This window comes from Heterocephalus glaber, unplaced genomic scaffold (genome assembly GCF_053883595.1).
Source record: "Heterocephalus glaber isolate CG9 unplaced genomic scaffold, H.glaber_assembly_v1.0 deba00000809, whole genome shotgun sequence".
NCBI lineage: Eukaryota > Metazoa > Chordata > Mammalia > Rodentia > Bathyergidae > Heterocephalus > Heterocephalus glaber.
Genome location: NW_028258163.1, coordinates 11,265,560 through 11,291,698, shown reverse-complemented (window position 1 = coordinate 11,291,698; position 26,139 = coordinate 11,265,560). Strand labels below are relative to the sequence as shown.

The following is a 26,139-nucleotide window of genomic DNA, read 5'->3' as shown; positions in this document are numbered from 1 at the left end:
CTGCATCCTGACTTCTGCTCCTTTGTTCTTTCTTGTTTCAGGAGCTGTCCTTCCTACTTTCTCGCTTGTGTTTCAGGCCCACTTAAAATCTAAAGATGTTTCAAAAGACTCTGAAAACAGTGTGCCTTGGGTCAGTCTGTCACACTCAGACAAGACATGGGACAGGGCTGAAAGGCGTATGGGGCCTGGACCTACTGCCCAGGGCACACTGTGGGGTGCTGTGTTTGTACCCTTGTTCACTCACCACAGAGCAGAACGGAAGCAATGCTTACATCCCAGAGGCACAGAAGTTTAAGAGTTTGAAAAGTCACCAAACAGATATCAGGTAGATGCCTCTACAGTAGGTGTAGTCTCTGTCCTAGACACTGTGGGTACAGACCGGAGTCCCAGATTTTCAGAACCTCACAGCCCAGCCCACAGACTCCTTGCTGCTTTTTTCTCAATCTCTGCTATTTCTCATTTGTTAAATGTGCATATTTTTCAAGTTTCCATCCCTTCTCAGGAGACAATCACCTCTGGGGTTATCTAATCTAGGCCACAGTTTCAGTTACCATTAATGACAAATATCAAATCAGTATTTCCAGACCAGAGCTCTCTGCTCATTTCCAGACTTACTTAAACTCTGCTTAGATGATCTACCGGCACCTCCCAATGTGCTGAAAGAAAACCTGGCAGTTACTTCTCTCAATGCCTCCTCCTCTTGGGCTCCCAGCAACATGGCTGTCCTTGTTGGCACGTTCTCTCTGTACTCTTCACACTTCCACTCCTGATATCTACTCATGTGTCTGCCTCTTTCCAGTTTCCTTGCCAGTACTTCAGCTCTGGCTGCATCAGCTCTCACCTGGATTACATTCATGGCTTCCTGAGCGGTCTCCCTGTGTCTAGTCATTTTTTACATTACCTTCAGGTAGTAGGCACAAAATCACCTGATCAGTGCACTCAACTGCCAAATGCCATCCTGGGAAAGCCTACACTGTTTTACATGCCCTCTAAGCCTATAAAGATGATCTTGACTCATTTGTGGGAAAATGAATGTACCTGGAAAACATAATATCGAGTGCAATAAACCAGACACACAAGCTTAAATACTGTATGGTATCTCTCATTTGAGCGAGGCAAAGTACAAAGAAAATGATAAAGCATGGATAGAAAGGTATAAGGGGATGGATCTCTTGCAACAGGAAAGTGGTCCAAGGGAACACGAGCATGGGGTCAAGAGAAGGGGAAGGGGAAATAAGAATAAAGTCATGCCATGCACAGGGATCTAATAACCTCAATTAATGTGAACATCACATGCCATAACGTAAGGTAAGACAAATAATATCAGCAGGAATGAAAAATGGGATAGGGAACTGGAGGAGGAAGGAGGGAAGAAGAGAAGGGGATTACAACAAAAGAAAGAGACCTAATGTAATATGTACATGTAGCCATTCCCCAAGACGATTGTAAACTACATGAGCTATAACCATGACATGAACTAGAAACATGTACAAATAAAATAAAAAATGTAAAAAATCAGTGTAGACGGATATGGACATATTGGATCTTCAGCCTTGACACCTCTTATCTCACTTTTGTCCACCAATCTCAGCTCAGTTTTTGCCCCATTTATACGTTCTTGACCATCTTAATCCCCTCTCGCCTCTGTCTCCTAGGAATTGACATATTTTGATTGAGAAGATTACTTTTATTTTTATTTATTTATTTATTTTTTTGGTACTGGGGATTGAACTCGAGTCCTTGCGCTTGCAAGGCCGGTGGTGGAAACACTGAGCCCAAGAAGATTACTTTTAAACAAACTAACTTCAATTATGCATCCAACAGTGTTTTTCCTGAAGAAAGCTATGTCACCAATGGGCATCCCTGTGTTGAGTTTATATTGCCCTAACATCACTGTGAGTCTCATTTCTAGGAGGTTAGATTGAATGCTCTCTTGGGCATTTTTTTTTTTTTAACTTTTCACTACTTTTTCTCAAGAAAACAGTAATCCTCTTGGAGAAGCATTGAGTATTCCAGGTGACTATGGTATGTAGTCAGTCAATATTTCTTGATTAAATGAACCCATTTACATAAAAGACTCTGACAGATGATTTTAGCTACCATAGAGGAAAATTAGGTTGCACTCAGTGAGAAAGCTGGGATAGACAGATTTTAAACACAAGACAGTAAGGACGCCCATGGAATTGCTGCCAGCCATTTCATGAATACCTAGGTGCCACCTTTCTAAAGTACGTGTGGCCTTGTAAGAAGATGACCACAGTTCTCTGTGATTCGCAGAGCTTGTTCGGTTGTCCTAATCTAGACTTACGAATTTTTTGGGTTGATTCTCCAAGAAAAGTAAGTCTGTCTTGTGCTTCCAATTTAAAAAAAATGATGATGTCTCTTCAGACTCCTTTTCACTCTTCTTCCCCTGCCCCATTCCATGTTCCAACTCCATAAACTATGGTTCCCTAAAGCCACCAAACTCTCTCTCTTGCCAACTTCTAGGTCTGCCCCTGCAGACCCTACAAGGCCTTTGGTGGACTTGCTTCCCGGTGACAACTTTTGCTTAGTCTTTTGCACATGATGTGGATATCACCAGCTCCAAGATGTGTCTCTGCTGTCCAGGGTTGGATTAGCCCTGTGCTGATGCCATTCATAGCACTGAACGCCCACCCCACTGTGGCAGGTTTATTTTGTTTCTTGTGTAGAACTGTGAGGTTCTTAAGGGCAAGGAAAATATTATTTCCTTCATTAGATATCCAGTGCCTACTTGGCAGTGGTGAGCAAACATATATCCTTGCTTTTGGGAAGCTTAAAGTTTGGTGTGTCAAAAGAGCTGACAACTGAGATAAATGCCTAACCATCTGGTGTAAAATACTATGAAGGGAAAGACTAAGGCATTAAAAGAGTCCATATTTGAGAAATCTGGAAAAGTGTCACCTTAGGAATTAAGACTTGGGTTGATATTTGCAGGATGAGATGAGCTAGTGAATGGCATGAGCACCTCGCTCAGACAATGGAGGGCATCAGGCACGAGTCAGGATAGGGCACAGGAGGGAGGAGGGATGTGGCTGGAGTGCAGAGGGTGAAGGGAGAGACAGTACCAGAGGTCAGAATGAATAGCGCCTACAAGGCCATATTTATGTTAAGAAGGGTTAGAAGCTGTTAAAGGATTTTTTAAGGAGAATGGGCTGGGTAGGAGGAGCAGCAGAAACATGTGACCACATTTGCATCTTGAAGCTATCACTCTTTGCAGTGATCTGAAGAACAGACTGGAGAAAATGCCAGTGAAGAGATCAGTCAGGAGGTTATCACAAAGGTCACTGCAAAAAATGGCAGCTTGAGCTGCAGTCATGGTGATGCAGGAAAGCACACAAACTCCAGAGAGACGCAGGCTCGCCACACAAACTCCGCACAATTCAGTGACGGATTAGCTACTGCTATGGGCACACAGAGATGCCTTTCTCCTTAATTCCTGGACTAGCCAGATACCATATGTAAGAGTCTTAGAAAGCCCAGATGCTAAAGTGAAGGTCAGGAAGCTCTGGTCCATGGGCCCAATTCAGCTGGGTACTTTGCTTCTCACTACTAAAGTTTCATGGGACCAGAGGCCTCCTTTTTGATGTTTTGTCTATGGCTACTTTAACAGAAATGAGCAGATGGCACAGAGACAGCCTGGAATACAAAGCCTTCAATGCTTATTATTTGGCCCTTTAAAGAAAAGGTTCGTCAGTCTCTGTTCTAGAATCACAAGGTATCAGGCCATTACAGTTCAGCCATTGTTGTTACCATCAGCCCCAGAAAGGAACTCATGAGAGGAACAGAGCTGAACCCAGATCCACACAGAGGCTGTTAGTGGCTCAAGGTGTCCCCTGTCTACAGGGATCCAGTGGGAAGGTGGTTTTCTGTGGCCTTTCTGGGAAGAAAAGTCTGCTCTTATAAGTTTGCAGCTGAACAAGGGCCCCAATCTTTCAATGGCTGCCCACGGAAATCCTGGATGACTGGCAGAATTCCCACTTTGCCTGCCAGCATTAAAGGGCTGACAAAGCAATTAAACTTATTAAGCAGCCTGACCTCATGTGGTGAGGAATTTTAAACACCAGATGGACAGGCTTATTAATAAGGGAGTGTCTGGAAGTTCTAGGGGTGCCTACCATAGGAAGACATTTTGGGAGTCCTTCCTGTTAAAAAATTTAGCTTCTTAGCCAAATCTAAGGATAAGGCTTTCAATTTAATTTCCCTTGTTCCAAAGCTATATTCAAAGAAAAAAAATTAAAGCCTCCCCACCTTCCTTAAGTATTTATGTTAAACACACACAAGCACAAACTTGAGTATAAATTCTAGGAAACACAATGTGAAAGAAGAAGTTATCACTTTCAGAATTGATCGTTTTCTTGAAAAATACAAAAGCATAACCAGCAGCTGCAGCTGCCTATTTCTCCAACCTCCACCAACCCAGGGAAATTGCCGCTCAGAAATAATGAATGCTCTTGGCATGGCGAGTCTGTCACTTAGACAAATCAGGCAGATATCCAGAATTGGACCCCTTAGTGTTCTTGGGCTGTTTTTTCCCCCTGACAATTGTGAGTTGGATGATAACCCCCTACCTTGTCACAGGCCCATTTATCATGTGAATGCTCAGCATACTTGGTGACGATGTATTCCAATTTTTCAGGCAAGGAAAAACTGCAAAATGAGGGAAAAAAAATTACAACTTCCCCAAACATGGCCAGATTTTGGTCAGATGTGGTAAAAGATGGGTAGAAGCAGCAAGCAGCTGTCAGAAGTTGGAGTCAATCCAGGCATCATGACATTGCTGAGCAGGAGGAGTGGCACTGCTAGGGTTATGTCACAGACACACACCTGTGTCTAATCACAGTCTCTACAGAAGCCTCTTCCCACAGGTGCCCTCCTCCAGCTGCTCTAGCTGCTCTGGCTTCTAAAGAACCATACTGGTTCCATGGCCAGATCAGTGCAGGTCAGAAAGTGAGAATTCCTTCATCCAAAGGAACCGGACTGTCATCCTAGGACTCTAATCTGGGAATGGCAAAAATGGATAGCTAGAGGGCTATATGTTGCAAAACAGTGGTTGTCTACCTTTTAGGATTCAGCAACTCATTACTACTAGAGTTCTGGAGGTACAGCAGACATCTATCACTCCTGTTTGTCCAGCAATGTGCATGCCTTCTGATGGTGACAGAGCCTTAGTTTCTTACCGCAGCACAGTCTTTTGGTGCCATGTGCAGGGCTGTGTGAACTGTCAAGGACAGGCGTGTGACTAGGCAAATCAGACCCACTCTCCTTGGAATTTAAGCCTTAAGTTGGGTGAGAGACAAGGGCAGTCAACTCTTCAAGGTGATGATCCATCTACTAGGGATGCCTGAAGATCACCCGTTTTCTCACTATGCCTCACTGAGGCTTGTCTGGGCAGCCTTTCACTAGGTTTTGATACTGACTCTGTGTTCTAGCAAGAGGGCCCTTTTCTTCCAGATTAGCCAGATTCAGCCCCAATTCCTCACATTACTCAAAGAATTATACTATGACAAAGGTATACTTTAAGGAGTCAGAACTCTCAAAATAAGCACACAACTGCTAGAGTATGATGTGCTGTCTTAAAATGTTTGTAAAAACATCCATGTTGCTATGCCACTTACTTTATCATCCTTTGGAAGCATTTACATTTTTAAAGGGCAAAGTTCTCCAAAGCCTACACCTGTCTTCTTTTTCACCCAGCTTGAAATTTAACCACACCTTTTGTCTCTTCCTTATAGCAGGTTCAATTCTATTTTCCATCATTCTCTCAGCAAGGCTCTGTCCAATGGAATGTGTACTTAATTAACCCAAGGATGAATTTTATACATTATCAAAGCTGACCTCCCTGGGAAGGGGTCAGGCTCTCATCTGAGAACCAGCACCAAGCACAATCCAAGGGGCTTCCAGAGGACCAGTCTTACTTTCCCTGCTCCTGCTAAAGCAGTGTGGAGCTCTTTATTTAAAATGCACCTGGAGATGAAGACATTACCCCACTGACACATACCCATAACTCAGAAGAAACTGCCACAAACCAAAACCAAGTAACATTTTGTCCCAAAGTAAACACACCTCCAGGGTCTAATGAACATCAGTGAGAAATTCTGGATTGCCACGGAGAGAAATTAAAGGTGTTACTGTAGGATTACTCCAGATTCTGGCATCCCTCAGAGTGCCAAAGAGCAGGTCCAACCTGTCAAATAAGGACTCCAACTGTTCTGCCATCACACTCGAGGAGGCATTGCCAGAGCTCAGTGGAGTGTTAGATATGGAATTGTTCTGATGTGCAAAGTTATTAGAACTGTAATGGTCTAATTCACAAAGAGCAAAGATTCTGTCAAAAAACTCATTAATGAATTAACTGCATCATTTGTCAGGGTGGTTCTCTCAATGCCTCAGGCAGCATGTATTTATGGGTACATCTATTTCTCTCCCAAGAAACCAACACCACCCTTTAAGAAAAAGCCCAGAATATAAATAATGTGGTATAAAATCAGATATGGGTGGATTAAATCTTGTGCCTGATGTGCCTTGTAGTGTCAAGGGAAATGATGAACAGTGTTAGCAGGAGGGAAAGAGAGGGAAGATGAAATTTCTTGCTATTTTCTGAAAAAAGAACACTGGGTACTGAAAAAAGCACAGGACCAGCTTAGAGATTATTCTGGACTCACTTCATTGTGTTGATGGGTTTGGGGTCAAAGTTGCCATCTGCATCCACAGAGACTTGTTTCTCCAATGTGGCTGTGATTCTGGTATCTAAATAATCTGGTGGCAAGGCCCCAGCAATAGCACTGAGACAGGGCAAGGCCATTCGGAACAGATCTGGGTCATATTTCTGCAAGGGAAAACAGAGACCACCTTAGCAGAGAGAAACCAGACCTATGGCTCTCAGGCAGATCCATTCACTGATTGGCTGAAAATAAAAACAGAATGTTTGCATTTGTTCAGTCTGGCCAAAATTGGGAATCTATACTCCTTTCAATACTTTCTGGTGGAAACAGCTATTCTTGGCAGATGAAATGACTATGAAGCCCTCTAGGTTTAAACCAACATCTCCTAAATAGTTAATGTCAAGAATATGTTAAGGGTCAATATGGTTCTCATTAGATCAGAAAGATCTACAAACTTGTCTGTCATGGAAAATTACAGAAACCAACCCAACCTATGGCAAGAGGGCATATCTCTGTAGTAGCTGATCTGGGTCTTAGCTAGATGCCACAGGCAGTCTGCTCAGTATCACATCCATTCATTCCTAAACCTGCCCAGGAATGAATCTCTATCACATAACACACATGTAGAAAGTTTCTGATCTGCTTACAGTAGACCAAAGGAATCCAGAAGTACAGAATATTTAAGTGCAGGCAAACAAGCTACATAGACACTCCAGACTTCTCTAAGGAAACCAGATCTATTCATTTTCTGTCATTAAAGCTGGTGACCTGACAAATCTAAATATATGGGACAGCAGCGCCAGGCCTGAGAATCAGGGCTGTGTTTCGATCAGGCTGTCCCACAAGGCTTGGAGCTCAGAGGCTCTGCGTTTCCCCTCAACCGCTTCTTTAAATGAGAATCTGTGAAGCGATTCTCCAGAATGGCTTTAAGTTTCCTGAATGTTCCTTCACCCACCATCCAGGCAGATGTCAGGACTTCAGAGAAGCCTGGCTAATAGGAGTCATGCCAAGTGTGGAGGGAAACAATAGGGAGGTTAGTAAGTCATCAAGACCGGAAGTAGCAAATGCTACTGGTGATTGCTCTCCCTTGTATTAGCTTTGTGTGTCTGGCCAGTTATTCTGTTCTAAGACTTTTCTCCACCTGAAAAATGAGGATTGACTGTAGATCCTTTTTAGAGAGTTGGGGTAAGGATTACTGTATACACCTGTGAAGTAGGTAGCATAGTTCCCAGCACACTGTAAAGCTTAACAGATGCTAACCATCATTATTTTTATGTTCCTGGGTCACTGAGATCCTTCCTTTTTGTTCAGCAAATGCACTGTCATTACCTTATGGGAGAGGGAGTCAAAAATCCCCCAGAAGAGCTTCTCTGTGAGGTGCAACTCCTCCTCCATGGCCAGCCCGTAGCTCCCCCATCCTGAAGGCAGACAGTAATACTTCCAGCACTGCTCATAGTGATTCGTCAGAAGCTGGGAGGTTCAGAACAGGATTGCACCAGTGGAGTAGGAGAGGAAATCCACAGGCATCAAACACATGCAGGGGAGAATAAAATAGTATGCAGAGATCATGAGAATGAAACCAACATCTGAAACAGCTGGGTGGTCTACAAAGTGACCCTTCGGGTCCCACTCAGAAGGATCTGCTCTTGTGCTCAATGAGCTCTAGCTTGAGCTGCATCAGCCTGATTAATTCTCGAGTCTCCTGATGTGCCTTAAGTAATTACCGGAAAATGAAGAAGAGCTGTTTCTCCTGCAAGTGAGAAATGGCTACCCTCGGAAAGGTGGAAATGTGTGCTGTTCTAACCAGTCAGCTGTGAGAATTTCTTCTGAGCCCTTTGTTTATGGCAGGTCCTGAGGGGTACTGACTTGGAGAGGGTATTGATGGCTAGCAAGTTGTGGATCTGGAGATTTTCTCTACACCCATAACTACTCAAGGCTTCCTTGGCTCTTCTCTCTCCAGCCTTCCATTGTTATAGCAGTTTCACATATGGCCAGTAGAGGGCAGAAATGCACCAGTAATGTTCTGTTCCCAGCTGGTGGGATCCACATTCTCTAAGAAAAATCCCATTGACATGAGAAGTAAAAGTGAGTTTATTGAGTGGTATCAATAATCCCTCTTAGGAGCCAGTGTCCAGCTAGTAGCAGAGGCCTGTAGAGGAAATAAAGCTGGGCAAACCATGGTTTTCAGCTAAAGTAATTTTTGAGATTAAAATTGGGACTGTTATGTTAGAGAGAACTAGGCCTTGGAGGACTACGGAATCTGATGTCATACAATCTGTTTTCTTCCTGGCACAAACACGGGATTGAACGAAAGACTTCTTGAAATTTTTGTTGTCCCAACAAAATGATTCCTTAAGTCTTTTCCTGAAGTATTTTGGAGAAGAAGAAAAAGTTCTAGTAAGGTGGTGAGGGAGGATTTTCAGGACACTTCTGGATGTACAAATACAGTACAGCCTCACAGTGAAAGGTAAAACACTGTCCGCCTGGGTGCATGGCTGATTCTGCCACCACCTGGACAGATGCTCTTGGTGCAGTGATAAAATATTTACAATTTGTGAGAAAACAGGGATGAGGAAACAAAAACAGGGTTCTGTGTTCTTTTCCTTAATAAAGAAAGACACAACTTAGAAAGTAAAAAGGATCTGTTACAAGGGGAAAAAAAGCACAAAACAATACAGAAATGGGACATTTTATCTTCTTTGAAAGATAAATCACAGGACTTTCGAAGCTTTTTGAGATTGAAAATCTTCTGAAAACCTAATTAAATCAGGAAGATACAAATCCAAGTTGCTTCACCAACCACTGCTAAAACATTAGTAGCCAGTGAAAAGCAATTAAAGAACACGGAAGCACTGAATGAATATAACAAATATCTCTTGAAACTGGACGTTCAAGAACAAGTTTGATTTTGTGGATTGCATCTTATTAGCTGTCAACCTAAAGGAGTGAAACTCATTTAATCTGCATTTTGTTCCCCAAATTGTGAAAATATGCCAGAAAAAGCACATTTCCTGTGGCGTGGAGTGCATTTCTGTGAGAAGAGTGAGTTTTACCTTCAGAGGCATTTTGCAGTATTCATTGAGCTGTGGAACATCAAAAACCAGACGTCGTAGGAGCTGTTGTAACATGGAAGGCCTCAAGTGACTGCAGTACGGATTAAGAAAAAGAACAAAAGAAAACAAATAATACAGAACAAAGGAAGGAGGAATGAAAGAGGCTTTCAATAATAACCCTATATTGGGCTAAGCACTCAAAACAGCTCCTAGACAGAAGATTATTGGATAAACAATGGATGATAAAATACTTTAAAAACTGACTGCAGTTAAAATTCAGAAAGAAGGACATGTGCTAATGAGTTGGGATACCTAAAGTATCCAACCACCATATGACAAATGTTCTAAGCTCTGTGGGTACTTAAAATACAGTTAGTGATTATATGCAAAAGATATTACAGAAAGAAGGTGTAGCTAATTGTGTGGGCATCTCTAAGGATCAACAATCCTGAATTCTACAAGAGCAGATAGGGCTCAGCAGCCATCTTGGTGGAGTCCGAGGCCACCTACTGGTGCAGGGTTTTCTGTGAGCTTTAAAGCACTCCACATTGCAATCTGTTTCAGGAAATTCTCACTTTTGGAGTTATTTCTTTGGGTTGAGGCTTGTTCTCTAAACAATGGCTTAAAAGACAAACCCAAGAATTAATTAAAGAATACTTGATTAACTTACAGAATTCATGCTTGTGGTATTTGGTGCAACTAAATTCTGAGATGAAGGAGAGAAAGGCAACATTCATTAGCTTTTATTTAAAGGTCGTCACACCTTTGTGAAGCCTCATGCAACTTATAGACTCCAGAGAAAAGTGCACACACCTGTCCACTCACACAATTTTCTATATAAGTTTGGTTTCTAAACCCGTGAATTCCCTCCACAGATGCCTAGGAAACCATGCGGGCAAGGTAATGACTGACATTAAGGAAGGATGCCAGGGAGCAAACCCTTGAACCATTTATAATAAGGAAGATGGCTGTTGATGGAGATGGGAAACAAAACCCATCTGTTTCACAGTTTTTCCTAGAGCTAGCCTTGGTATGAAAAGCCCTGGGCTGAGAAGGCTCCTCATAATATGTCCCAAGTAGCCTGATCTCTGAATCTAGTGATTATATTGAAAATTCACCCACTGCCTCACATTATCGTTCAGATATTTAGCAGGTATCACCCAAGATTGACTAACTTGAATAAAATAAGGAGTGCAAAAATTCTGTAACTCTACAGATTCCTGGCTTATTAAAAATTAACAACACGGGGCCAGGGATCTAGCTCAGTGGTTCTGCCGCCTGCCCTGCAAGCACAAGGTCCCGAGTTCAGTCCCCAGACAAAAAAAACAAAACAAAGCTGCACAGTCTAGTTAAGTATCAGTTTGTCTGCTGTCTCTAGAGTACAGTTAGGAAGAAGTGTGCCAGACCCTAAAAGTACAGTAATACGGGCTGTATTTTAAGTTCAACATAAACTTCTAATTTCCTCAAAGTCTGATTTCTTTGAAAATGTTTACAGGTCAGACTGGTTCCTCCATCAACATAATTTTGGACTATGAAATAGCTCGGGTAGGGAAGCGCAGCTCCCTGGCTGGTGTAGTTCCTAAGAAACACACCGAGTTCGTTTCTAGCAAGAGGTAGAACATGGTCTGCAGCTGTTCCCTGAAGCAGTTACCAACTGAGTGCAGAACTGATGCTGACAGGGGGCGTTTCCTCCTGGGTAAACTTATTAGACCCTATGTCCCTTTGCCACCCTTAGGAAGCAATGCGGAGGCCCACATACAGTAAATCAGTAGTGGGGTCATTATCTTCCCTTTGTAATGGCAAAGTAGAAAACATAGTTCCTTATAATTCCTAGAGGTATATCAGTGTGTCTGCCAAGCTCTGTCTCTCTTGCAAGACCAAACATAATCCAAGTAAATTAACTCTCTATCAGTTATCCTAGTAATCTGGAAATGAACGAAACAGAGTAAAAGACCTGACTTTGGAAGGGGATTGCAGAGAGGTTTGGGCCTAATCGCCCTTCCTTTCTTCCACTCCCCACACAGGCAGACAGGATAGCACTGCATAGTGACACAGCTCATGCCTGAGACAGCTGAAGCCTATGGGCTTTAGAAGATGCAAAAACAGCAGATACAGGTTCATTTTAATAAAGCATCTTAAATGTAGGGACCATCATTACATTTGAAGTGCACGAGATTGCCCTTTTTAATAATTTTTAAAAACCTAGGGTGGTTTTATACTCACAGAAAAAAAATTGAGAGGAAGGTATAGAGAGTCCCCTCTTTTGGAGAATGAACAAATCTGCTTTATTTATTTGGGGGATAATCTTGGGCACTGAACAATTATTTCATAATCTAAAGCAGTCTCCTCCCCTGCACTGGCACCTCTATGTGCTAAAGCCCGAGCTTGCCCTTCCCCTGTCTCACAGGAAGAGTCTGTGGCGAAAAGACACCAGGCACATCCGAAAAGGAGGTGCTGGAGAGGGTTGGTGGGTGGATGGTGAAGGCCTGGCAGCTTCCCCAGACTGTATCGCCAGTGTTTAGATTATCCGATAGAGCGTACCTGGGATGGATGCACACCCAGAATCCAAAGATGGATACTTACTTGCAAATGGCAAGCAAACATTCTTCTATGGTGTCCCTCTGCGCTTTGGTGAGGGCGCGTCCCTTGGAGAGCCTATATATGGTCTGCAGTGTAGAGTCAATCAGAGAGGTGCAGTGCTCGGTCCCAGCAAAGAGCGGGGCACATCTCGTAAGGAGTGGGAGCACCGCAGAGCATATGTACCTGTTGAGCGCCAGCGCAGCCTCTGTGGTGCTGAGGGACACCTGGGAAAGGGAACCACGGTGTTTAGTGACCTGTCGGAGAGCGGCCAAGTCTGCCCTGGGTACTGAGCTTCCACGCTGGAGTTCGAGGAGACTGACACACGTTTCAGGCTGGTTCACGTTTCACAGCAACAGTGAATAACTTTCCACTTGGTCAGCAGGGCTATTCTGCTTTTGCATTTTAAGTAACATCTTAAAAAATGTAAAAGAAAAAAAACCCCCCAAAAGCAAAGAGCAAAAGCTATCTGAATCCTGAATGATCCTACATGCTTCCCTCAAAGGCAAATTGTAAAGTACTGCTGAACCCAGGCGATGGTCACTGTAACCTGACACCTGGGATGCCTGCCCGTCGCTGCGGGGCCTCAGCTTTACCCTTCCAGCTTCAGCTCTTGTCTCTCATCTCTCACCTTACGGGGACTTACACGTTGCCCTCTTGTGATCTGAAGATTAATAAGCGTTTACAGGTCAAGCAGCTTCTCAAATTCACCCGTTTGGTGACAGCTTTATAAAGAGAAAGTTGAACTGTGACCCTCATCAGGTAATTTAAAAACATTTGAGCAGTTTACAACCTGATAAATGTCTTGAGGGTAGATTCTTCTCACAAACAGAAACCTAACTCCACATGGAAAAAGTATAACAATGAGCAGAACTCTATGGCCTTTTCTAAAACTATGCCATAAATCTGGCTCACAATGTTCTCTTTTGTTTATTTAGATGGACAGGCTGAATTCAAGGGAAGACCCATTCAGTGACACCAAATATAGCCAAAGCACGATTAACTACCATCTTGAAAACTGCAGAACTTCAAAAGAGACCTTGAGATCCACAGAGATAAAATATTATCATTATTTCCTGTGATTATTGCAGCCATTCTATCTGTAACGTATTTTCTCCAACTTGTGATTTGAAAAGCTGTTTTCTTTGAACTGTACACATTTCTGGGTGTTCCCATTAATTATCGAGTTTGTCTTCTAGATGCTTTGTTAATCATGCTGGAAGAAATAGCTTGTTTTACATTTATCACTTTCATAGACAAAGTTGTTAAAATGAGGAAAGCAGAGCTTTGATTCTAGTGGCTTCAAAGTTTTAAAATGAGAATGCATGAATATCTGCGTGCTGAGGAACTGAATATAAAACCTTTTTGTTGCAGATGGTGCTTGGACAAGCATGTGGCTGAATACCAGATGCTAAAATAGCATTTGCTATTTATTTGATCTAAAAAAAATTAAATGCCTTAACAGGAAACTTGGGGAGGTCCCATAAGTCAAAAATATTATTTTTTAGATCAGGAAATTTATAGAAAATATCAAAACAAAAGTAGTGGTAGATACATTGTTTTAAATATCCAAAAGGCTTATGTGCTCCCTCACAGCTTTGTGGATGCACCATTTCTCAGCTATATGCTACAGAAAGATCTCCATTCCTGAATGGAGAATCCACTAGGGCTGGGGCTCAGGCTGCTTTACTGTTCTGGGGAACCCTTTTGATGGAATCCATCCCAGTTAAGGTACTGGCTGCTGACCAACCACCATAGAGCTCACACTTCCAGAGGCTGGACGCCAGGTGTAACCTCTTATAAACTTAAAACCCTGAGCTAGTGTGGAATATGTTTTAGAACTAAGCTTATCTAGCTTGTCTTTCTTCTCAGACTCAGAACTCCAGGCACATTATTTTTCTGTTTAGTCCTAAGGCGTGGCATCAGATCTGTCATTTTTTTTTTCTCCTGGGGCCTCCTGTCTTGGTGCCTGTTGATGCTGGATTACTGTACTTTCCAATACATGAAGCTAAGAGGGGAGGGTGGGAAGAGAATTTCCAGCCTGAAACGCACCAGCCATCCCTTTCCAAAAGCTATACAGCCAAGTTCTCATCCGGGGACATCTGGTGATATCTGGAATGGGTTTTGGCAGGGGTGGGGAGTAGGGAATTGGAATGCCTCTGGTATCTAGTAGGTAGAGGCCTGGGATGCTGCAAAGCATTCTACAATGAACAGGAGCCCACTCCCTGCAAATACTGCCGAGGCTGAAAGACTGCTTGAAGGAGCTGGACTGAATATTTGAAGTCATACGTACTGTACCTACATTGAAATTTCTGGCCACATCAAACTAAGATCTTCCATTTCTTGGTGCCACTGTTTTTCTCCCTGTTAAAAGCAGGCTACCAAAATATAGTCAGTGAGTAGGTAGAAAGGATTTGCTTCTAAGTCCACTCTACTAATTTTACAATGTGGAGAAAGGATTTTTTTTTCCCACTTTAGCAACTTACTGTATCTAGAGAGGCAGAGGCTCTTAAGTCAGGTAAAAATCCAACCTCCAGCAAATGGAGCAGAAAAGTTTGATCCTTAATGCCATAAACACGGTCCAAGAACAGCACCATGGGTGCCTTGTGGTCAGGGCAGAAGTTGGCCGCCATATCGGGCTCATTGACTGACCCATCTGAAAGGCAGAAAATGTCATTTCCTCTTTGCCACCTCCACAGTCTCAAAAGGCAACATACAGAGCTCGTCTGTCTATGGCTTATTCTAATAAACGGCAGGAATTTTGGAAACAACAGTGTCCTGCTGGAGCCAGCTTATTCTGGGTTCAAGAGCCAATTGCTAAAATTCCAGGAATGCTGTGAGTCAGTTATTAAACATGTCCATTATTCAAAATTTTAAATTCACAATTTGAGTTACACTTAAAAAAGGAAACAAATACTTTTCACTCATCACTTCCTAACACTTTTACTGTAAACTCTATTCTTGAGGTCATTTTTATCAATTGCATTTCTGTTAGAAACAATGTGATGTTGTGCTAGACACATTCTCATCCCAACTCCATCTTCAGTGATACCACATTGGTAGCTTGAAAATGGCCATGATGAGAATATTAACATCACAGAAACAGGCAAAGGCTAAGAATCCAAGCTTGATTTATTGCTTTGTTGACTGAAGACATAAATGAGTGATAAAATGTTAATGAAGGCAGGTTATATTTAATAGTATGCCTTGCCATTACATCATAAAGAACATAAAAATAATTTTTTTTCAGCATTTGGAAACAATTATCTGATTTAGGTGGTCCTTATATTATATCAGTGGTGGGGAACCTATGGCACGTGTGCCACAGTGGGCAGTTTGTATCATTGAAAGCTCTAAAATGTTTGCTATCTATGTATTAGACAACCCACAAACTCTAATTTGATTTTAATAAAGAGGTTCAAAATAAAGTAGGGAATTCCACGAAGAAAATAAAAATTGCTTGATTGGAGAAAAAAGATAGGACTTTGAAAGAGGATTTAACAAAGTCTTCCTCCTCCTGTTTTGCTTGCACCAAAAACTTAGATCAGAGAGCCCCCGACTGACTGACTAAGTACAGTGACAGAATATGTAAATATTATACTAGAAAGGTGTGGAACCTTATAAGGTACTCCGGGAAGCACAAAGATGAAGTGCTCCAGCCGACAAATCAGAGTGGAGCAACGGGAAGGCAGCAGGGAAGGGAGCAGCTGCTGGAATCTCCCTCATCAACCACCAGAGGGCGCCAGAGCTGAATGGCGGAGGCCGTTATGAGTGCTCAAGCTTGCTTGGTGTTTTGAACACCAAGGAACATACATTTTGAGGGGTATTAATGAGTGTTTTGTGCTAAAAAGAAGAAAACACTACATGTTCGGAAAACATTGAGCTCAACATCTGTTCATTAGTTTTCTCAGAGACATTATAATCCTACTGTGCTTCATGAGGTTATAAAAATGCAATGTATTCCTAAACTTCTTTGACCTCAACCCTTTTATTAATATGCAAATAAACAAAAATATTGAACATCCGTGGGGGAAACACTGCAACAGGTAGAGGCATGCCATCTTTTCAATTCTTCCACCTGCCAGACAGCAGGTGGAGTGACTTGGAGAAACAATGCTATATTCTGGGAGAGTTTTACAAAGATGACTGATGTCAAATATCACGTGTAGCATTTGGGAAAAAACCCTTCATGAACCCCAGTGTGAGGCATTCTGGACTGTGGCAGAGACAGTCTGCCTGGCTGTTGCCCCTGCTGCCACCACCATCTGAGGCTCAAAGAGGCAAAGGAAGGAGGACCATGGTGAGAGATTTCATTTTCCCTATTCTGTCCACCTACTTCATTGGGTTAGATGGTGACATCCATTTTTCCCTGTTGGATATAAGTTTAGTCACCTTGACACAGGGGTGATATGGATGAGAGAGAAGCCAGCTAGAGCATAGAGGAGAAAAGTATTCATCACTGGAAAAAGAGCGAGACATTTTTCCTGAGCAGCCTGCCCCAAAAGTGGATGCTGGGCTAGGGCGGCTTCAGCCTGCAGATGCTTCCCTACCTTTATTCAGGGAAGGCAGTTTCAGGGGGATGCTAATGATCCCAACCAGGTCCTCCGTGGGGACCAGGGAGCGCAGGATGGACCGGATCCGGATGGCTTCCCCTTTGCCTGTCTGGATAAGCTGTAATGCAGGATCGGAGAAAGGGATGAGATACTTGAAATTCTTACACCTCCCCTCCACTCCACCTCCACTCCTCTGGCAGGAAAATGGTCTCCTTAAGGGCAGGAGTACACCTCTGTACTCTTCTAATTGCCACAGACATTGTGGCCACAGAGAAAAAGAGGAGCTTTCTCTGTATTTTCCAGAAGAGCTGTTACTGAGGGAATGACTGATGGAGGGGCAGTTTGATTCCTTTGGTGTGGCTGGAATGGCTATCAGTTAAGGTATTAAGTCTCAGCAGCAAATACACTGCCTGCGGGTGGCTTTCTTTCTCAGTGCGACTGCACCACTGCGGGTGCTCACAGGTATGGTGACAAAAGCATTGACAATGTTGCTACAGTGCAACAGAATTCTGGTAAACATAGAAATGGCTTATGATTTTTTAGTTCCCCCGGAGTTTGACAAATGCTGGGTGGCAAGAGGGCTATAGAGAATGTCAGAGAGAATTGAGTCTGTCAGTGGAGCCATCCTGGGTGGATAACCTGGTCTGTACAGACCCTAATGTGCCAAGCAGCATGGACCCTGGTGCACACACATCTTCCAACATGCATGGTCTCTGCAGTGGGGACAGTGCGCCATCTGCTAGGAACTGAGCTGCCAGGGACTCAGGACATGGTCTATACCATGTGGGCTGGTGATGTCCTGGGCTATGGTGCTGGGTGGCCCCAGAGAAAGGAGAACCCTATGTGCCCACTCTGGCTGCACCTCTCTTTTCTGTGCATATACAGGAAGCTGTTAGTGAGGATGGCATCTTCCTTTCCCTCCCTCTACTGACAGAGTAGGGGCCACAGAGAAGTCAGTGTGAGAGAGAGAGAGAGAGAGAGAGATAGAGAGAGAGTGTGTGTGTGTGTGTGTGTGTGTGTGCGCACAGTGTTCGGGGAGAGTGGCAAGCAGGAGGAACCCCTTCCCGATGAGCTCTGGTGGCTCAGCCATTCCATCCTGCCTGAGAATAAGCCAGGAGGTGCTGAGAATGCATGATCAGAGCTAGAGTAGGATCACAGAGTGTCTCGGACACTTTCCCTCCCAAGACTGCCGCTCACCCTGCTGTTTCCCTGGTTGTTTCTAGGAGACACAGGAGTGGAAAGCCAGGCCTATGTGGATAAGGCTTCTTTGCCCCCATAGGCAATGGAATCCTAAGAATTTTGTGCAGCCTTCTTTTCCAAGATTTAGATTTTCCTTTTACATGGAGAGCAATGTTTCCTCTCTCATTTATGATGTAAGGCTTTATGTGAAATAAGGCTAACCCTGTAAGCCCTCAGGAGGGGTTAAAAGGGAAGCGAATGAACACACTTTTTAGAGCAACACTGAAAGTCCAAGAAGGTATCCCATGAAATAGAACCATTCCTGTGCATCTGTAAAAAAGTCTATCTCAGGAAGCTAATCAGATATGAACCCTGGTGAGAGACTGTTGTCTTGGAGCTGAGTGCTATGGTCATCAAGAAAAGATGATTTTTCCATATTACAGTATCCTCACCATGATGCCCTTGGACCTCATGAGGTCACTCCTGATGGCCATGAGCAAGAATCACATTTTGACCAAACTGAGGGACAAAAACCATAATTTTGGGAGGTGATGGAAACAAAATGTGTAGAGGATATGTCCAGCGAATGCCACAGAGACACCACACATATAAGGACCCTAGCAGAAATCTGTCCTTAGAAAGCTGCACCGTTAGGGTTTAGAGATGGAAAAGACTTTGATGTTATATGACCTAGAGAAAGGAATGCTAGCAAATGCCAGGCACAGAGGAAGAAATTATGTTCAAGACACTGACAGTATTTCTTGGCTCAGGTTTCTCAAAGCTGCCCTCTGGGAACTCTGTCACTTACATGCATTTCAGGAGCACAGCGGCCCAGGAGATCTATAAGAGCTGAATAAAATGACATAATTGCATTGCCCATATGCACAATCTCCTCTTCCTCTTCATGGTCCTCTGTGCTGCAGAGAAAGAATCAACACAGGGGAGGTGTGAGACCCAGCAGGCCCACCGTGTTATAGAAATGTGTGGCTTAGATAGAAACACTCTGCTCTTCTTGAGCCTCAGACAAACCTTCCCTTGGAACCTCTCCTTTCAGAAGGTGGAAAGGTGGTTTTATTCACTAAGCTCAAAGGATCCCAATATTTGTCTTGACATCCTTAGAAGCCTATGAATTGAAGGCATGAGTTTGGATACTTCTTTATTCTCTCTCTGAATATACACGGCAGCCACAGTGGACAAGGCGTTGGAAGGGCTGAGTCTGTGCCCTGGTTGTGCTGCTAACAGGCCATAACTGCGGACCTCAGTTTCTTTCTCGTGCTACACAAGCAAGTTGGAACAGCATATGCTTTGGGTTCCAGTCTACTGGGTCACCTACCGTAACTGCTGACAAAGAAAAAGCCAGTAGCCTGGAAAGCTACCTGTGCTGGGTAACACACATTCTGTAAATCCTGGGGTCTAATCTAGAGACTGTGATAAAGAAAAGGAAGTTACCGTAAGACACAGGAAGGGCACGTCTAAATAACGAGACAATCAGATTACCTAGCAACTCCACACTTAACTTTTAAATACCAAGGTTATTAAAATGATGACTTTTCGTAATCCACAATTCTTTTTTCTCTATTGAGGAATCAAACCGCAACATTTCCCTGAGAACTTTCAGAAGGGGAAGTGGAGGGCATTACCTGTTTTCAAAGTGAGGTGTGGGATAAGACACCACAGTTTAAAATACTGAAGCAAATGAACTGGAGGTGACAAAGACTGTACCCTTGGCCATGGCCTTTGAGCCTCCACACAGCTTCCTCCAGGACGACTCTGTGAGGCGCTGACACCATGGGAAGCTGCCATGGAGCCAAGAGGATTCTCTGCCCTCAAGACCTGCTACCTGGGCCTAATGGAGCAGGGAAATTGAAGAAGATAAAGACACTGTCACTCAGCTCGCTGGAAGAGTCAAGATAGTAATGTGCTTGACAAAGTGATTTTTAATGTTTTAACAACCACAAAAAGTCTATGCTTTTTCTAGTGGGGGAAGTTACTGATACCTCCTTAATCATCCACATACTGACCCTGGGAACTCACCCAGCATGTCCAGCCCAGAAGCAACTGCCTCCACTTACACTGCTCTCTTATATCCCTGGGAGGGGAGGTCGAGTGCTGGGTTCTCAGAGATCTTGATGGCCCCTTGCATGGCTGCCAACAGGCCATTTCCACCTTCGCCCCGCAGGGCTGGCCCGAAGCACTCTGGGCGTCTGATGAGCAGCTTGACCACAACACTAGCGTTTTCTTCCACACTCTCACCTGAGGAGAAGAGAGAGGCATTGTTTCCTTCTTACCAGAAAGGATGGCCCCAGAACTTACTCCAGTTGATGAGCGGGGAGAAGAGTTACCTAACCTTAAGATTTTGAGGAATTATCAATGAAAGAAAGGTGAGCTCTGACAAATTAAGTCAGCATCTATTTATTGTAAGATTAAATATTGTAGAATAGAATTTTACTCTTCTGCTCAGGATTTTGGAAAATAATACACTACTTAGTCTGCTATGGAACAATGATTCAGTCATAAGTGACTTAGAGAACATGAGAAGTTTAACTCTTCATTAACGTCATGAAGAGATACTAATTTGCCTTCTTCCTTGAAAAGAAGTAAGGTGATAAATTAGGCTGGTGTCCTTAGCTAACTTCTAGGAAATGCCATGTTAGCTTGTGACTCTATTACTGTCGCTGGGTCTAATAAACACCCTTGAACAGCCATGCTGAACCTTTTAGAGACAGAGGGCCAAACCGCAATCCCAAATCCACTTATGTATCACAAAGTGCCAACACTGTAATTAAACCTGAATGCTGAGGTTTTAGCTTAGGAAAAGCAACTCATACACTTGGCTCATGTGCTCACAGAGAGAGGGCTCTGCGTGTCTGCTGCTTCACACGTGCCATATGGTCCCCACCTCTGCCCTAGAACAACCAGGTTTGTGCATATGGACTTCACAGAATTTTTGAAATTTCATCCAGATAGAGAATCTCATGGGTAAAGTTCTCTTGATTATTCCTACAGCAGCTCCGAGGGAACATAAAAGTTGAGGAACTGTATCCTGTATCCTTCTAGGATGAATCAGACAACTAAGACAGGGTCCCACTCCCTGGTGCTGGAACACATTCAGCCGTGGAACTGGGGCACTCAGGAAGGGGTGGCCACTGCTCCTCAGGTCCAATTCTTACGTTCCAAAGCAGCTCCACAGCACACTCAAACTTCATAAAATATGTCTTGTGCCTTGGTTAAAATTCTAATTTATGCCTGAGAATTTAATTCTTGAGTCAAGACTTACAGGCAAGACTTTTTGATACTGTATATTAAATGAAGCCTGAAGAAATAAGGTATTTCTTGAAGGACTGAGATATAGAATAGAGTTTGCATTGTGATAAGCTGTTTTATTATTTATCCTCATGTAAGCCTTGGCTAAACCAATAAGTATTTATTATCTCACAGTTTCAGTAGATCAGGAATTTGGGAGACTAAACTCAGTGGTCTTGGCTTGGGATCTCCCCTTTGGCCGCAGTCCCAGGGTTGGCCAGGGTTGCAGTCTCTGAAGGCTTATCTGGGCCTGCACCATCAGGTTCCCACTTCACTTGCATGGCTGTTAGGAAGAGGCCTCAGCTACTTGCTGAAGGTTGGGTGCAGGCCTAGGTTCCTTATTGGACTGATCTCTTTGTAGGGCTGCTCGAGCGTTCTCCCATCATGGCGGCTGGCTTTCCACAGAGCAAGGAATCCAAGGAGAGAGTACGGCAGAGGCTGTGATGTCTTTAGTAACCTGGTAATCCATCCTTATTCTCCCACATGCCATTCACTAGAAGTGATTCACTAAGTTGAGCTTGCACTTAGAGGGTGAATTATTAAGCTCCATCTTTTGGGAGGAGGAGCAACAAATAACTTGCAAATGCATCTTAAGAAGCACCCCAGAAGTTTAAATTCTGGTTAACACAAATGTTCAAGAATCAACTTAGAAATGTGATTAGAAGATGAGAATGGGAACCCCTTCCAAAACACCTGGCTTCTTGCCCAGGTTTTTAGCAGGTCACTGTGTGAGGAGGCACACGGCCCCACCTCACTGGGTCTCAACTGTCCTGCTGAGATATTCATGGCCCTTGTGGTTTCAGAGTGAATCTGTTAGCCTAATTCATACAAAGAGAATTCTCCCACCATGTCCAGTTGATTGGGGGAGCTGAGCTTGCTGTCTGAATGCTTGAAATTAACCTGGCCTCATCTCTCACTCAAATTCATACTTGAACATACCTGATGTTTCTCTCAGCCCCAGAGAGCTGAACAACAGATACAGCTGTTGTTCTGTCTTAGAGCTTGGCTTGGCTTGCCAACATTCTCTTTTTTTTTTTTTTGGTACCGGGGATCAAACTCGGGTCCTTGTGGTTGCACAGCAGGTGGCAAAACCACTGAGCTAAATCCCCGGTCCCCAACATCCTCTTTTACCACCCAACCTTCTGCACTATTGTTTAAATTCAAGACCATAAGCATGGGCCACTATATGTTTTGGAATTATATAACTTGATCCAGAAAAGTTTTTATTAAACTGAATTTCAATAGCTCATCAGTATACATTCACTGTTTTATAGCTCAATCCTTCAAGAAGAGTCTGAAAGTTTTGGAAAAAACTTTTGTCTTCAAGTGTCATCCAGTGTACAATATTAAAAAGAATTAGTTTGTATTCAATTAGAATCAATATGAAAGAAGTTCTCAGGATATGTTAAAAGGGTAAAATTATCACAATAGCAGTATGGTGGAAAGAATGTATTTTTGAAAGACAGAAGACAAGGAAAAGTTTAATGACTTTGTGCAGTTTGTAAGAGAGCTTAGATTATGTGACAAGCTGAGGGTGATGTCCATGTTGTATTGTTCATTGAACTTATCTGATACAGTTTAATCACAGGAAGAATACTTCAATAAAATAGGATAACACATTTAAAAACAGATACTCTTAGTTAGATTCAACACCCAGTTCATTGCTTTCAAAAGTTTCTGGCCTTCCATACTTACCATGTAGCACATACACCTGCCTTCTCAATTGTCACTTTTCATTATAAGAATAATGAAGCCAACACTGGAAAATTAGGAGTCAAAGACGGAGGAAAAAAGCCAACCCTGTGCATGAAGCTTATATAAATACTGCACTCTGATTCTTTCGGTTACCTGGTGGCCATATGTGTGGGCCAGTCAGTTTTCACCAGCCTGGTGAATTCAACTAGACTCTTTCCACAGTGGTCAGCACAATGGAGTTTGATGGCATATGGAACCATAAGGTGCAACAGACATTGAAAAATCAGGTAAGTTTGCTATTAAAGTTCATTTGCCCAATTAGCCTTATTTTATCTGAGTCTCATGTCTTCAGAGTTAAGGTAATTAGGTTGGTTCTCACAAGTGACCTTGGAAGCCATCTCTTGATGACTTGCATTTGGACATCTGTAGGGGATGCAGAGCATACCGTACAACAGGAAGAAACTGAAGTATAACATTGACACTAATTAGAGAGGGGAGCAAAGAAAATAATTTTCAAGAGCTTCATAAGGTAGGAAGAATAAAATGACTGGAAGAGGGAGAATATTCTCCTTCTAATGACTTGTAGCTCACCAAGCCTGATTGCCAACCATATCTACTCTGGTAAAGCCGAATATTGACCTTAAGGGCATCTTTCAAGGGAGAGCAAGATTTGAGCTAAACTAGTTTTGCCCAAGGGCTTACAGTAATGTTTTTGCTTGAGTTCTAAAATGAATAATGAGCTTAATGACAGCATAAATATTCATAGCGCATTTTCTCAAAGTGTCTCAAGGCTGTGTTCATCTTACTACTGTAAGATGCCAATATTCCCAAGTATTTGGATAGAAATGGAAATGATTTTTCCCATTTTATACTGCTAAAACAATCATACCCACCACGGGGACAATGAATAGAAATGCAATGATTTTATCTTCATCCCATCACTATTTCTTACTCTGTGCTCAAAATACAGTTTCTGTTTTAATGTTCCTTTAGCTGGAATGTTCCCTTTCTTCTCATTCCTTTGGCATAAACCCTTGAACTAGGTAACTCCATGTCTTAGTTACTTTTCTTTCATTGCTGAGACAAAATACCCAACACTCACAAGTTAAGGGAGGAAAGGTTTATTTAGCTCACAGTAGAGGTTTCAGTCCATAACTGACTGGCTCCAAGGCAAGGTGGCACATGACAGAGGGGCAACGGTTCATTGAGACAGAAGACAGCAAAGCAACTTTAACAGTGTCTCTCTGCCCCTTTGTTCTTATCCAGACTACTTAGGGTGGGTAGCACTCACACCCTGAATCCTAGCACCCTTGAGCCTAGTGTTGCACCATGAGTCAGTCCCAGTGGCACATACTCTAGATCCAGCCACCTCTGAAAAAGCCACCTATGACTGAGGCTTTGGAGGGACATCTAGACACAAGCCATTGTTATCACTGAAAGCTTTAAAAGGATCATCTGCTCTAAGTTAACTAAACATGAGTATCTCTAGACTCCTTCATGCTGGGCGTCCAGTGTTTTCTCTACACTAGCACTTCATTGGGGGTCCACTTCACCATCAGGAACAGCTGAAACTTGGGAGGGCCAGAGACGTGTTCTCAAATACCCTGCATTCTTCCTTTGTGCCTCATTTTCTCACTGGGCTGTATATTCCATAACAATAGGGCCTTAAGTCTGAATTATCTAATGCTGAATACTCCAGGGTCTTTCTAACATATGACATATAATAGGTATTCAAAAATATTTCTGGAACAAATGAACAGAATTCACTGAGACTCAAGGTAGAGGCTGGACATGATGGAGGAAAGACCGAGGATGACTATCTACAAGTGTGTCACCAGAGCAACTGTCAGCCTTTCTCAGCTACTTCCCCAGATTTCAAAGAGATCCCCCAATGAAGAGCTGGTGTAGAGAAAGAACACTGGAGGCCCAGTATGAATAACTCTAGAGATACTCTTGTTCAGTTAACTTAGAGTAGAGATGGTGAACCTTTTACAGTTTTCAATGACAAGCAGTCTGTTGCTGCATGTGTGCCATACATTCACCGCCATTGACTTAGAGCATAATAATGCAGAGGTGATGGCCAGGACCCAAAATCTTTTTTTTGGTAAATGTCAATTTTTGATATGTAGGAGACTTGTATGAACAGAATCATTACAAGTAGTGAAGACATGGTATCTTCTCCTTAGGGCCGTCAAAGCAGCCTGGGAAGGGAGGAACTGGGGATGCATCCATAAACTACTGTGATAGTGCACAGAACAAACCAGGGATTGTTTATCCATTTGTCATTAATTTACCATTCATTGAGCCCATTACATTCTAATCACTGTCTAGCAACACTGGGCAAGTGGTAGACAAGATGGTGAAGCTTGGACCTCAGACTGAGAAAGGCAGAATGGAGCTATTACAGACCTGCAGCAGTGCTTCCCAACTATCGTGAAGACTTACATGGAATTATTGCTTATTGTCCAATACCAATGAGATTTTGATGTTACTGATTATGAGGCAGAGGCACGCTGATACTGTACATGAGTGAGAAGAGGAAGAGGAGTTCAGTTCTTATGCAAGGGCAGTAATGGCCCCAGTGGAAGATAACGACAGCTTCAAGTAGGATGTGGCCAGTGGAACTGGGGGGAAGCAGATGGATTTCAGAAATCTTCTAGACACTGAACCAAAAGAATTTGCTGATGGATTGGATATGGGAATAAGTGGAAATGTTGAATAAAAGAATCCATCTAAGATTTGTTTTGAATAGCTGAAAAGTGGCAGTCCTATTTAAGGAGTCCTATTTAAGGAGATGGCTAATCCTTGGGGAAGAACAAATTTGGAGGAATAATTACAGATTTAGACATCTGAGATGCCTCTTAGACCTCAAGTGGAACGATCAAGTAAGAAACTGGATATACAAGTCCAGGATTCAGAGAAGATGACAAAACAAGGGCTGCATACTTAGGCAACCTGAGCTTACAGGTAGACTGTAGAGGCAAGGAACTAAGGGATATCACTCAAGGTGGAGTGACACAGTAGCCTAGGCATTTTGAAGACTAGTATTTAATTATAGAATCATGCCAAAATTTTGCCTGTGTGTCTACAGTATGG

General features: G+C 43.0%; 1 protein-coding gene across 4 annotated transcripts in view; it reads right to left on the bottom strand.

Annotated features, from left to right (window-relative positions):
• Ryr3 (ryanodine receptor 3) overlaps window positions 1–26,139 on the bottom strand; it is a 565,647-nt gene that overhangs the window by 127,041 nt on the left and 412,467 nt on the right. For all 4 annotated transcript variants that reach the window (XM_087207455.1, XM_087207452.1, XM_087207454.1 and 1 more), the window contains exons 44-52: window positions 20,118–20,298; window positions 18,854–18,962; window positions 16,864–16,984; window positions 14,800–14,969; window positions 12,320–12,540; window positions 9,737–9,827; window positions 8,013–8,153; window positions 6,684–6,847; window positions 4,590–4,668 (exon numbers count right to left, since the gene is read on the bottom strand). In XM_087207455.1, the coding sequence (XP_087063581.1) occupies window positions 4,590–4,668; window positions 6,684–6,847; window positions 8,013–8,153; window positions 9,737–9,827; window positions 12,320–12,540; window positions 14,800–14,969; window positions 16,864–16,984; window positions 18,854–18,962; window positions 20,118–20,298 (1,277 nt within the window). The remainder of the gene's footprint in view (window positions 1–4,589; window positions 4,669–6,683; window positions 6,848–8,012; window positions 8,154–9,736; window positions 9,828–12,319; window positions 12,541–14,799; window positions 14,970–16,863; window positions 16,985–18,853; window positions 18,963–20,117; window positions 20,299–26,139) is intronic.